We start from the raw sequence: 14,871 nt of genomic DNA, 5'->3' as shown, positions 1-14,871 counted from the left end.
TTGATTAGTTGATGCAGCCCTAATTATATATATATATATCTATATATATATATATATATATATATATATATATGATATTATACACACAGACACACACACACACACACACACACACACACACACACACACACACACATACATACATACATATATATATATATATATATATATATGCATATTAGGGCAACGATTAATTTGATAATCGATTAATCTGACGATTATTACTTTGATTAATCGATTAATAATCGGATAAAAGAGACAAACTACATTTCTATCCTTTCCAGTATTTTATTGGGGGGAAAAAACAGCATACTGGCACCATACTTATTTTGATTATTGTTTCTCAGCTGTTTGTACATGTTGCAGTTTATAAATAAAAGTTTATGAAAAAATAAATAAAAATAATTAAAAATTGCCTCTGCGCATGCCCATCCAACGAATCGATGACTAAATTAATCGCCAACTATTTTTATAATCGATTTTAATCGATTTAATTGATTAGTTGTTGCAGCCCTAATTATATATATATATATATATATATATACACATATATACATATACATATATACATATGATATTATACACACACACACACACACACACACACACACACACACACACACACACACACACACACACACACACACACACACACACACACACACACACACATACATACAGTCGTGGTCAAAAGTTTACATACACTTGTAAAGAACATAATGTCATGACTGTCTTGAGTTCCCAATAATTTGAACAACTCTTATTTTTTTGTGATAGAGTGATTGGAGCACATACTTGTTGGGCACAAAAAACATTCATGAAGTTTGCTTCTTTTATGAATGTATTATGGGTCTACTGAAAATGTGAGCAAATGTGCTGGGTCAAAAGTATACATACAACAATGTTAATATTTGCTTACATGTGATGTTCCTTGGCAAGTTTCACTGCAATAAGGCGCTTTTGGTAGCCATCCACAAGCTTCTGCTTGCATTTTTGACCACTCCTCATGACAAAATTGGTGCAGTTCAGCTAAATGTGTCGGTTTTCTGACATGGACTTGTTTCTTCAGCATTGTCCACGCGTTTAAGTCAGGACTTTGGGAAGGCCGTTCTAAAACCTTCATTCTAGCCTGATTTAGCCATTCCTTTACCACGTTTGACGTGTGTTTGGGGTCATTGTCCTGTTGGAACACCCCAACTGCGCCCAAGACCCAACCTCCGGGCTGATGATTTTAGCTTGTCCTGAAGAATTTGGAGGTAATCCTCCTTTTTCATTGTCCCGTTTAAAGCACCAGTTCCATTGGCAGCAAAACAGGCCCAGAGCTTAATACTACCAACACCATGCTTGACGGTAGGTCTGGTGTTCCTGGGATTAAAGGCCTCACCGTTTCTCCTCCAAACATATTGCTGGGTATTGTGGCCAAACAGCTCCATTTTTGTGTCATCTGACCACATAACTTTCCTCCAGAAGGTCTTATCTTTGTCCATGTGATGTCAGATGAAACAAAAAAATGCCATCCATTTCCAATAAAAACAACATTATTAAGCTTGGATGATTTTCACAGTTTTCTACCTGACTTAGTCTTGTCTTGTATTTGCTGACGTGACAACTTCCAGTCTAGAGTGTGTACATAAACACAGCGTGCAAGAATATTGTCTGTTCATGGTGTTAGTTTTGAAAGTATCACCCACCAAACGTCACGGAAGGTGATAAAAAAACATTAGTGGAAGAAGTCTTGCCCCATCCGAAACTCACCTGACCCAGCGGGGGCGTGGCCACACAGACGCTCTATAAATGAAAGAATGCCAAGAATTTCATTAACGAGCCAGACGAAGCTCACCCAGTCAAAGCCGCCATGTTCAGACGGCTTCTCCCCTCCTTGCTGCTCCTGGTCTCCGTCTCTCGCTCGGGCCAAGGCCGGCCTCACCGGGCCCAGGAGGCCCAGAGGCTCCGACTGCTGGAGGCGGTCAAGACGGGGATCCTCAGCTCGCTCGGTATGGACAAGGAGCCGGAGCTCACCCGGAAGGCCTCGGAGGAAGAGCTGCGGAGGATGCATCAGCTCTACTGGGAAAAACTGAGGGCGATGAGAGGAAATCCCAGCCGGCCGGAGGGGACGACCACCTCCACTGTGCTGCTCCCAGCCACAGGTGAGGTCTGACACGCCTCCTTGCTCTCTCCAGGCACATGGCTTACAGGCATCGCCTGAGTGGCAGAAGGAATGTTTCATGCAGAGTTCATTCAAGAACTCTCATCGTGTGAGTTCCCTCGTGCAAAAACATTCCTCTGCCAGGAGCTCCACCTTCTCCTCCTTTGAAAACAAGGACAAAACTGTCAAGCCATGTCAAAGCTGTGGTGGAAGACGCAGGAGGTTGATGAACGAGGTAGCGGCGTGAAGTAAAAAGATGTATTTATTCATCAAAGAAGCAAAAACAAAAGGCTAGAGCAGAAGGGAAGTGTTTTAACGACCAGAATAGGACAGCAAAAAACACTTAGTATGAAATGGGGAGCAGATGGCGTCCACAAAGTAGTGAAGAGATAACAGCAGCATCAACAATGGACCGACAACCAAGGTCCAACAGAAAACAGGTGAGGGGAAATGCTCTGGGACGGAAGTGAAGCAGCCACGGGAAAACACCGACAAAACCAGAAAAGTCGCCAAAATAAAAGCACAGGACAGGAACTAACATAATACGCCGGAGAATACTAACAAAACCCAACATAAAGGCACGGCCTGGGGTAACCAGCCGTGACAAAATCACTATGAAAATAATGTAATTTTGTTGTAATGTTACAGTAAATTTACAATATTTTACCGTGAAATAACAGTCAATTGTTTTGAAATATGAAAATAACGTAATTTTGTTGTAATGTTACAGTAAATGTTCAATATTTTACTGTGAAATAACAGTCAATTTTTTTTAAATATAAAAATAACGTAATTTTGTTGTAATGTTACAGTAAATTTTCAATATTTTACCGTGAAATAAACACTTAGTATGAAATGGGGAGCAGACGGCGTCCACAAAGTAGTGAAGAGATAACAGCAGCATCAACAATGTACCGACAACCAAGGTAGAAAAAGGATCAATTTAAATAGTCCAACAGAAAGCAGGTGAGGGGAAATGCTCTGGGACGGAAGTGAAGCAGCCACGGGAAAACACCGACAAAACCAGAAAAGTCGCCAAAATAAAAGCACAGGACAGGAACTAACATAATACGCCGGAGAATACTAACAAAACCCAACATAAAGGCACGGCCTGGGGTAACCAGCCGTGACAAAATCACTATGAAAATAATGTAATTTTGTTGTAATGTTACAGTAAATTTACAATATTTTACCGTGAAATAACAGTCAATTGTTTTGAAATATGAAAATAACGTAATTTTGTTGTAATATTCCAGTAAATGTTCAATATTTTACCGTGAAATAACAGTCAATTGTTTTGAAATATAAAAATAACATAATTTTGTTGTAATGTTACAGTAAATGTTCAATATTTTACTGTGAAATAACAGTAAAAAATTTTGAAATATAAAAATAACTTAATTTTGTTGTGATGTTACAGTAAATTTTCAATATTTTACTGTGAAATAACAGTACATTTTTTTTAAATATAAAAATAACGTAATTTTGTTGTAATGTTACAGTAAATTTAAATATTTTAACGTGAAATAATAGTACATTTTCTTGAAATATATAAAAAACGTAATTTTGTTGTGATGTTACAGTAAATGTACAATATTTTACTGTGAAATAACAATCAATTGTTTTGAATTATAAAAACGTAATTTTGTTGTAATATTACAGTAAATGTACAATATTTTACCGTGAAATAACTTTCAATTGTTTTGAAATATAAAAATAACGTAATTTTGTTGTAATGTTACAGTAAATGTACAATATTACACTGTGAAATAACAGTCAATTGTTTTGAAATATAAAAATAACGTAAGTAAAAAGACGCAGGAGGTTGTCGTGGTTTTAGGAATGCAGATGAACGAGGTAGCGGCGTGAAGTAAAAAGATGTATTTATTCATCAAAGAAGCAAAAACAAAAGGCTCGAGCAGAAGGGAAGTGTTTTAACGACCAGACTAGGACAGCAAAAAACACTTAGTGTGAAATGGGGAGCAGATGGCGTCCACAAAGTAGTGAAGAGATAACAGCAGCATCAACAATGGACCGACAACCAAGGTAGAAAAAGAATCAACTTAAATAGTCCAACAGAAAACAGGTGAGGGGAAATGCTCTGGGAAAGAAGTGAAGCAGCCACGGGAAAACACCGACAAAACCAGAAAAGTCGCCAAAATAAAAGCACATGACAGGAACTAACACAAAACGCCGGAGAACACTAACAAAACCCAACATAAAGGCACGGCCTGGGGTAACCAGTCGTGACAAAGTCACGATAAAAATAATGTAATTTTGTTGTAATGTTACAGTAAATGTTCAATATTTTACCGTGAAATAACAGTCAATTGTTTTGAAATATGAAAATAACGTAATTTTGTTGTAATATTACAGTAAATGTTCAATATTTTACTGTGAAATAAGAGTAAACATTTTTAAATATAAAAATAACATAATTTTGTTGTAATATTACAGTAAATTTTCAATATTTTACCGTAAAATAACGGTAAAATGTTTTGAAATATAAAAATAACGTAATTTTGTTGTGATATTACAGTAAATGTACAATATTTTACTGTGAAATAACAATCAATTGTTTTGAATTATAAAAACGTAATTTTGTTGTAATATTACAATAAATGTTCAATATTTTACCGTAAAATAACAGTGAATTGTTTTGAAATATAAAAATAACGTAATTTTGTTGTGATGTTACAGTAAATGTACAATATTTTATTGTGAAATAACAGTCAATTGTTTTGTAATATAAAAAATAACGCAATTTTGTTGTAATGTTACAGTAAATGTTCAATATTTTACCGTGAAATAACAGTAAATTGTTTGGAAATATGAAAATAACGTAAATTTGTTGTAATATTACAGTAAATGTTCAATATTTTACCGTGAAATAACAGTCAACTGTTTTGAAATATGAAAATAACGTAATTTTTTTGTAATATTACAGTCAATTTTCAATATTTTACCGTGAAATAACAATACAAAAAAAATTAAATATAAACATAACGTAATTTTGTTGTAATGTTACAGTAAATTTTCAATATTTTACCGTGAAATAACAGTCAACTGTTTTGAAATATGAAAAAAACATAATTTTGTTGTGATGTTACAGTCAATGTACAATATTTTACTGTGAAATAACAATAAATTATTTTGAATTATAAAAACGTAATTTTGTTGTAATATTACAGTCAATTTTCAATATTTTACCGTAAAATAACAGTGAATTGTTTTGAAATATAAAAATAACGTAATTTTGTTGTGATGTTACAGTAAATGTACAATATTTTACTGTGAAATAACAGTCAATTGTTTTGAAATATAAAAATAACATAATTGTGTTGTAATGTTACAGTAAATTTTCAATATTTTACCGTGAAATAATAGTCAATTGTTTTGTAATATAAAAAATAATGCAATTTTGTTGTAATGTTACAGTAAATGTTCAATATTTTACCGTGAAATAACAGTAAATTGTTTGGAAATATAAAAATAACGTAAATTTGTTGTAATATTACAGTAAATGTTCAATATTTTACCGTGAAATAACAGTCAACTGTTTTGAAATATGAAAATAACGTAATTTTTTTGTAATATTAGTCAATTTTCAATATTTTACCGTGAAATAACAGTAAAAAAAATTTAAATATAAAAATAACGTAATTTTGTTGTAATGTTACAGTAAATTTAAATATTTTAACGTGAAATAGCAGTACATTTTCTTGAAATATAAAAATAACGTAATTCTGTTGTGATGTTACAGTAAATGTACAATATTTTACTGTGAAATAACAATCAATTGTTTTGAATTATAAAAACGTAATTTTGTTGTAATATTACAGTAAATGTACAATATTTTACCGTGAAATAACAGTCAACTGTTTTGAAATATGAAAATAACGTAATTTTTTTGTAATATTACAGTCAATTTTCAATATTTTACCGTGAAATAACAATACAAAAAAAATTAAATATAAACATAACGTAATTTTGTTGTAATGTTACAGTAAATTTTCAATATTTTACCGTGAAATAACAGTCAACTGTTTTGAAATATGAAAAAAACATAATTTTGTTGTGATGTTACAGTCAATGTACAATATTTTACTGTGAAATAACAATAAATTATTTTGAATTATAAAAACGTAATTTTGTTGTAATATTACAGTCAATTTTCAATATTTTACCGTAAAATAACAGTGAATTGTTTTGAAATATAAAAATAACGTAATTTTGTTGTGATGTTACAGTAAATGTACAATATTTTACTGTGAAATAACAGTCAATTGTTTTGAAATATAAAAATAACATAATTGTGTTGTAATGTTACAGTAAATTTTCAATATTTTACCGTGAAATAATAGTCAATTGTTTTGTAATATAAAAAATAATGCAATTTTGTTGTAATGTTACAGTAAATGTTCAATATTTTACCGTGAAATAACAGTAAATTGTTTGGAAATATAAAAATAACGTAAATTTGTTGTAATATTACAGTAAATGTTCAATATTTTACCGTGAAATAACAGTCAACTGTTTTGAAATATGAAAATAACGTAATTTTTTTGTAATATTAGTCAATTTTCAATATTTTACCGTGAAATAACAGTAAAAAAAATTTAAATATAAAAATAACGTAATTTTGTTGTAATGTTACAGTAAATTTAAATATTTTAACGTGAAATAGCAGTACATTTTCTTGAAATATAAAAATAACGTAATTCTGTTGTGATGTTACAGTAAATGTACAATATTTTACTGTGAAATAACAATCAATTGTTTTGAATTATAAAAACGTAATTTTGTTGTAATATTACAGTAAATGTACAATATTTTACCGTGAAATAACAGTCAACTGTTTTGAAATATGAAAATAACGTAATTTTTTTGTAATATTACAGTCAATTTTCAATATTTTACCGTGAAATAACAATACAAAAAAAATTAAATATAAACATAACGTAATTTTGTTGTAATGTTACAGTAAATTTTCAATATTTTACCGTGAAATAACAGTCAACTGTTTTGAAATATGAAAAAAACATAATTTTGTTGTGATGTTACAGTCAATGTACAATATTTTACTGTGAAATAACAATAAATTATTTTGAATTATAAAAACGTAATTTTGTTGTAATATTACAGTCAATTTTCAATATTTTACCGTAAAATAACAGTGAATTGTTTTGAAATATAAAAATAACGTAATTTTGTTGTGATGTTACAGTAAATGTACAATATTTTACTGTGAAATAACAGTCAATTGTTTTGAAATATAAAAATAACATAATTGTGTTGTAATGTTACAGTAAATTTTCAATATTTTACCGTGAAATAATAGTCAATTGTTTTGTAATATAAAAAATAATGCAATTTTGTTGTAATGTTACAGTAAATGTTCAATATTTTACCGTGAAATAACAGTAAATTGTTTGGAAATATAAAAATAACGTAAATTTGTTGTAATATTACAGTAAATGTTCAATATTTTACCGTGAAATAACAGTCAACTGTTTTGAAATATGAAAATAACGTAATTTTTTTGTAATATTAGTCAATTTTCAATATTTTACCGTGAAATAACAGTAAAAAAAATTTAAATATAAAAATAACGTAATTTTGTTGTAATGTTACAGTAAATTTAAATATTTTAACGTGAAATAGCAGTACATTTTCTTGAAATATAAAAATAACGTAATTCTGTTGTGATGTTACAGTAAATGTACAATATTTTACTGTGAAATAACAATCAATTGTTTTGAATTATAAAAACGTAATTTTGTTGTAATATTACAGTAAATGTACAATATTTTACCGTGAAATAACTGTCAATTGTTTTGAAATATAAAAATAACGTAATTTTGTTGTAATGTTACAGTAAATGTACAATATTATACTGTGAAATAACAGTCAATTGTTTTGAAATATAAAAATAACGTAAGTAAGAAGACGCAGGAGGTTGTCGTGGTTTTAGGAATGCAGATGAACGAGGTAGCGGCGTGAAGTAAAAAGATGTATTTATTCATCAAAGAAGCAAAAACAAAAGGCTCGAGCAGAAGGGAAGTGTTTTAACGACCAGAATAGGACAGCAAAAAACACTTAGTATGAAATGGGGAGCAGATGGCGTCCACAAAGTAGTGAAGAGATAACAGCAGCATCAACAATGGACCGACAACCAAGGTCCAACAGAAAACAGGTGAGGGGAAATGCTCTGGGACGGAAGTGAAGCAGCCACGGGAAAACACCGACAAAACCAGAAAAGTCGCCAAAATAAAAGCACAGGACAGGAACTAACATAATACGCCAGAGAACACTAACAAAACCCAACATAAAGGCACGGCCTGGGGTAACCAGCCGTGACAAAATCACTATGAAAATAATGTAATTTTGTTGTAATGTTACAGTAAATGTTCAATATTTTACCGTGAAATAACAGTCAATTGTTTTGAAATATGAAAATAACGTAATTTTGTTGTAATATTACAGTAAATGTTCAATATTTTACCGTGAAATAACAGTCAATTGTTTTGAAATATAAAAATAACATAATTTTGTTGTAATGTTACAGTAAATGTTCAATATTTTACTGTGAAATAACAGTCAATTGTTTTGAAATATAAAAATAACATAATTTTGTTGTAATGTTACAGTAAATGTTCAATATTTTACTGTGAAATAACAATAAAAAAATTTGAAATATAAAAATAACTTAATTTTGTTGTGATGTTACAGTAAATGTTCAATATTTTACTGTGAAATAACAGTAATTTTAAAAAAAATATAAAAATAACTTAATTTTGTTGTAATGTTACAGTAAATGTTCAATATTTTACTGTGAAATAACAGTCAATTGTTTTGAAATATGAAAATAACATAATTTTGTTGTAATGTTACAGTAAATTTTCAATATTTTACCGTGAAATAACAGTACATTTTTTTTAAATATAAAAATAACGTAATTTTGTTGTAATGTTACAGTAAATTTACAATATTTTACTGTGAAAAATCAGTCAATTGTTTTGAAATATGAAAATACGTAATTTTGTTGTGATGTTACAGTAAATTTTCAATATTTTACCGTGAAATAACAGTCAATTTTTTTGAAATATAAAAATAACATAATTTTGTTGTAATATTACAGTAAATGTACAATACTTTACCGTGAAATAACAGTCGATTGTTTTGAAATATGAAAATAACGTAATTTTGTTGTAATATTACAGTAAATTTTAAATATTTTACTGTGAAATAATCGTACATTTTTTTGAAATATAAAAATAACGTAATTTTGTTGTAATGTTACAGTAAATGTACAATATTTTACAGTGAAATAACAGTCAATTTTTTTGAAATACAAAAATAATGTAATTTTGTTTTAATGTTACAGTAAATTTTCAATATTTTACCGTGAAATAACAGTACATTTTTTTAAATATAAAAAAAACTGAATTTTGTTGTGATGTTACAGTCAATGTACACTATTTTACTGTGAAATAACAATAAATTATTTTGAATTATAAAAACGTTATTTTGTTGTAATATTACAGTCAATTTTCAATATTTTACCGTGAAATAACAGTAAAAAAAAAAATTTAATATAAAAATAACGTAATTTTGTTGTAATGTTACAGTAAATGTACAATATTTGACCGTGAAATAACAGTCAGTTCTTTTGAAATATAAAAATAACGTAATTTTGTTGTAATATTACAGTAAATTTTCAATATTTTACCGTAAAATAACAGTAAAATGTTTTGAAATATAAAAATAACGTAATTTTGTTGTGATGTTACAGTAAATGTACAATATTTTACTGTGAAATAACAATCAATTGTTTTGAATTATAAAAACGTAATTTTGTTGTAATATTACAAAAATGTTCAATATTTTACCGTAAAATAACAGTCAATTGTTTTGAAATATAAAAATAACGTTATACAGGACAAACATTTCGTAAATTAAAGTCTTTAAAGGCTCACGGACAAAGCGACTTTGGGTGTGTGCGAGACCTCGGAATTTGACATGAGAAAGAGAAGACTGTGGTCCTTTCAGAGGTAAGTCAACAGGACTTGTCACTGTGTGGTGCATACTTGCCAACCCTCACGGATCTTCCGGGAGGCTCCCGAAATTCAGCGTCTCTCCCGAAAACCTCCCGGGACAAATTTTCTCCCGAAATTCATGCGGACCTGAGTGACGTGTCGACGGCCTGTTTTCACGTCCGCTTTCCCACAATATAAACAGCGTGCCTGCCCAATCACGTTATAACTGTAGAATGATCGAGGGCGAGTTCTTGGTTTCTTATGTGGGTTTAGTGTTAGGCAGTTTCATTAACGTCCTCCCAGCGCGGCAACAACACACAACAACAGCAGTCACGTTTTCGTCTACCGTAAAGCAGTTCATCTGCCGTAAACAGCAATGTTGTGACACTCTTAAACAGGACAATACTGCCATCTACTGTACATGCTAAGTGACAATAACATCTACGGCTTTAAGAGAGTGCAGTGCACAACTGCGCACACAACAAGGAGACGAAGCAGAGTGCATCATCAGAGAGGGTGTTCAGCATGGTTAGAAAAATAGTGACAGAGAATAGAACAAGGATGGACAATTCAACCCTTAACTCAACAATGAGTAGATGAGTGTTATGTGTGTGTATATGTGTAAATAAATGAACACTGAAATTCAAGTATATCTCTTATTTATACTGTATATAATAAAATAAATATATATATATATAACTAGAATTCACTGAAAGTCAAGTATTTCTTATATATGTATATATATATACATATGAAATACTTGACTTGGTGAATTCTAGCTGTAAATGCACTCCTCCCCTCTTAACCACGCCCCCAACCCCCCGACCCCACCTCCCGAAATCGGAGGTCTCAAGGTTGGCAAGTATGCCCTTGAGATCGACTCACCGAGCCCCTAGGGTTCGATCAAACCCAGGTTAAGAACCACTGTTTTATATTCTAGTTTCTTCAAAATTGCCACCCTTTGCTCTGATTACGGCTTCGCACACTCTTGGAAGAGCAGCAATGTGTATGCGTCAATGATCACAATTCACCCTGTATGACCATAAATTATGGGGTTCCCCAGGGATCCATCTTGGGGCCTCTCCTTTTTATCCTATACATAAATGATTTTGTAAACTCCTCCGAAACTTTTCATAAAATAATTTTTGCTGACGATACAAATTTGTTTACCTCACACAGGAGCCTACACGATCTACAAGTAACTGTCAATTCAGAGCTTGTGAAAGTAGATTCCTGGTTCAAATGCAATAAGCTCTCACTTAATGTAAATAAAACAAATTTTATTCTATTTCGTTCTAATAAAAACCGGACAAATACTGAGCACTGCCATATCAACATCAATGGGCAGGAAATACACAGAGTGTACTCCACAAAATTCCTGGGGGTCATCATTGACGAATACCTCAATTTCAAATGTCACATTAGCCATCTGTTAAACAAATTATCCAAATATGTTGGCCTGTTCTTTCACCTTCGTCATTATCTTCCTCTTTATGCTCTACTCACACTATATAAAACTCTCTTTGAACCACATCTAAACTACTGTAATGTCATCTGGTGTAACACCTTCCCTACCTACCTCCACAAATTAGAATCTATGCAAAAGAAAATTATACGGGCCCTGTCATGGTCCAAGTTTAATGCCCCCACTCGACATCTATTCCATAATTATCATCTCTTAAGACTGACAGAGTTCAATATTTATCAAAATGCTTGTTTAACCTATCAAGTCATTTACAGGCTGAATTTAAGGCTCTGTAGCTTGGTTCCTATCTACCATCCCCAGCATGCCCACAACACTCGTAACTTAGATTTGATATCAGGGAAACATCGTTTACTGGATTGTACCGCTCGAAGTGTTGTATGCAGGGGACCAAAGATTTGGAACCGGCTTAATGAGAGCCTCAAGATGCTGTATCCATTCTCCAACTTCAAAAATAAACTAAAAACTTATCTATTAACCACCTATATTTAATGCCTCATGTAGGGTAGACTACTGTTGGGATTTGCATGGTTGAATGAATGTATGTATGTATGTGTATGCTTGCTTTAGTACTATTATCTTGTGTTAATCATATAGCGTTGTTTTTTGTTTTGTTTTTTGTTGTTGTACTTGCTACCATGTTCCATCATTCCATCATTTCATGTATATTCTATCCTCTGGACCCCCTGTCAAAAGCTTCTTCTAGCTTATTTGGGGGACCCTTTCACGTACCAACATCTTTAAATGATGATATTTTACTACTATTGTATTTGTTATATGGTATTGTGAATAAACTTGAAACTTGAAACTTGAAACTTGGCATTCTCTCCATGAGCTTGAAGAAGTAGTCACCTGAAATGGTTTTCACTTCGCAGGTGTCATAGTTTTGATGCCTTCAGTGACAATCTGCAATGTAAATAGTAGGGGTGTGGGGAAAAAATTTATTCGAATTCAAATCGCCATTCTGACGTTGTACGATTCAGTATCAATTCTCATTTTTCAAAAATCGATTTAAATTTTTTATTTTTTTTTCCATTTATTTATTTTTTAAAATTATTTTTATTTTTTGTTAATCAATCCAACAAAACAATACACATCAATACCATAACAATTCACTACAGGATCATAGATTGGTCACATTCAAAGTCCTCATGTGTCTAGGGAGATATTTCCTGAGTTTATAAACATAAAATATATTTAAAAAACACAAAAGAAGATTTTGTGATGTTAAAAAATATCGATGTAATCATAGTAGTATCGACTAGATACGCTATTGTATGTGGTATCATTGCAGTGGATGTTAGGTGTAGATCCACCAATGGCGTTTGTTTACATTGTAGCGTCCCGGAAGAGTCGGTGCTGCAGGGAATTCTGGGAATTTGTTCTGTAGTGTTTATTGTTGTGTTGCAATATTCTTCCAAAATGTGTGTGTTGTTGTGGTTTAGTGTGGTTTCACTATATGGCACATGTTTATGACAGTGTTGTTTAGTGTGGTTTTTACTATATGGCACATGTTTATGACAGTGTTGTTTAGTGTGGTTTCACTATATGGCACATGTTTATGACAGTGTTGTTTAGTGTGGTTTCACTATATGGCACATGTTTATGACAGTGTTGTTTAGTGTGGTTTCACTATATGGCACATGTTTATGACAGTGTTGTTTAGTGTGGTTTCACTATATGGCACATGTTTATGACAGTGTTGTTTAGTGTGGTTTCACTATATGGCACATGTTTATGACAGTGTTGTTTAGTGTGGTTTCACTATATGGCACATGTTTATGACAGTGTTGTTTTTACTATATGGCACATGTTTATGACAGTGTTGTTTAACTATATGGCACATGTTTATGACAGTGTTGTTTTTACTATATGGCACATGTTTATGACAGTGTTGTTTTTACTATATGGCACATGTTTATGACAGTGTTTAGTGTGGTTTTTACTATATGGCACATGTTTATGACAGTGTTTAGTGTGGTTTTTACTATATGGCACATGTTTATGACAGTGTTGTTTAGTGTGGTTTCACTATATGGCACATGTTTATGACAGTGTTGTTTTTACTATATGGCACATGTTTATGACAGTGTTGTTTTTACTATATGGCACATGTTTATGACAGTGTTTAGTGTGGTTTTTACTATATGGCACATGTTTATGACAGTGTTGTTTAGTGTGGTTTTTACTATATGGCACATGTTTATGACAGTGTTGTTTAGTGTGGTTTTTACTATATGGCACATGTTTATGACAGTGTTGTTTAGTGTGGTTTTTACTATATGGCACATGTTTATGACAGTGATGTTTAGTGTGGTTTCACTATATGGCACATGTTTATGACAGTGTTGTTTTTACTATATGGCACATGTTTATGACAGTGTTGTTTTTACTATATGGCACATGTTTATGACAGTGTTTAGTGTGGTTTTTACTATATGGCACATGTTTATGACAGTGTTGTTTAGTGTGGTTTTTACTATATGGCACATGTTTATGACAGTGTTGTTTAGTGTGGTTTTTACTATATGGCACATGTTTATGACAGTGTTGTTTAGTGTGGTTTTTACTATATGGCACATGTTTATGACAGTGATGTTTAGTGTGGTTTCACTATATGGCACATGTTTATGACAGTGTTGTTTTTACTATATGGCACATGTTTATGACAGTGTTGTTTTTACTATATGGCACATGTTTATGACAGTGTTGTTTTTACTATATGGCACATGTTTATGACAGTGTTTAGTATGGTTTTTACTATATGGCACATGTTTATGACAGTGTTGTTTAGTGTGGTTTCACTATATGGCACATGTTTATGACAGTGTTGTTTAGTGTGGTTTCACTATATGGCACATGTTTATGACAGTGTTGTTTTTACTATATGGCACATGTTTATGACAGTGTTGTTTTTACTATATGGCACATGTTTATGACAGTGTTTAGTGTGGTTTTTACTATATGGCACATGTTTATGACAGTGTTGTTTAGTGTGGTTTTTACTATATGGCACATGTTTATGACAGTGTTGTTTAGTGTGGTTTTTACTATATGGCACATGTTTACGACAGTGTTGTTTAGTGTGTTTTTTACTATATGGCACATGTTTATGACAGTGTTGTTTTTACTATATGGCACATGTTTATGACAGTGTTGTTTTTACTATATGGCACATGTTTACGACAGTGTTGTTTAGTGTG

At 31.5% G+C, this 14,871-nt stretch overlaps 1 protein-coding gene across 1 annotated transcript in view; it reads left to right on the top strand.

Annotated features, from left to right (window-relative positions):
* Positions 1 to 1,855: 1,855 nt before the first annotated feature.
* gdf15 (Growth differentiation factor-15) overlaps positions 1,856 to 14,871 on the top strand; it is a 28,726-nt gene continuing 15,710 nt past the window's right edge. Inside the window, exon 1 of the mRNA XM_061930708.1 lies at positions 1,856 to 2,147. Coding sequence (XP_061786692.1) covers positions 1,856 to 2,147 — 292 coding nt within the window. The remainder of the gene's footprint in view (positions 2,148 to 14,871) is intronic.

The sequence above is a fragment of the Nerophis lumbriciformis genome, linkage group LG03 (genome assembly GCF_033978685.3).
Source record: "Nerophis lumbriciformis linkage group LG03, RoL_Nlum_v2.1, whole genome shotgun sequence".
Taxonomy (NCBI): Eukaryota; Metazoa; Chordata; class Actinopteri; order Syngnathiformes; family Syngnathidae; genus Nerophis; species Nerophis lumbriciformis.
Note: the sequence above shows the minus strand (reverse complement) of the source record. Positions and strands in the feature narration are given on the sequence as shown.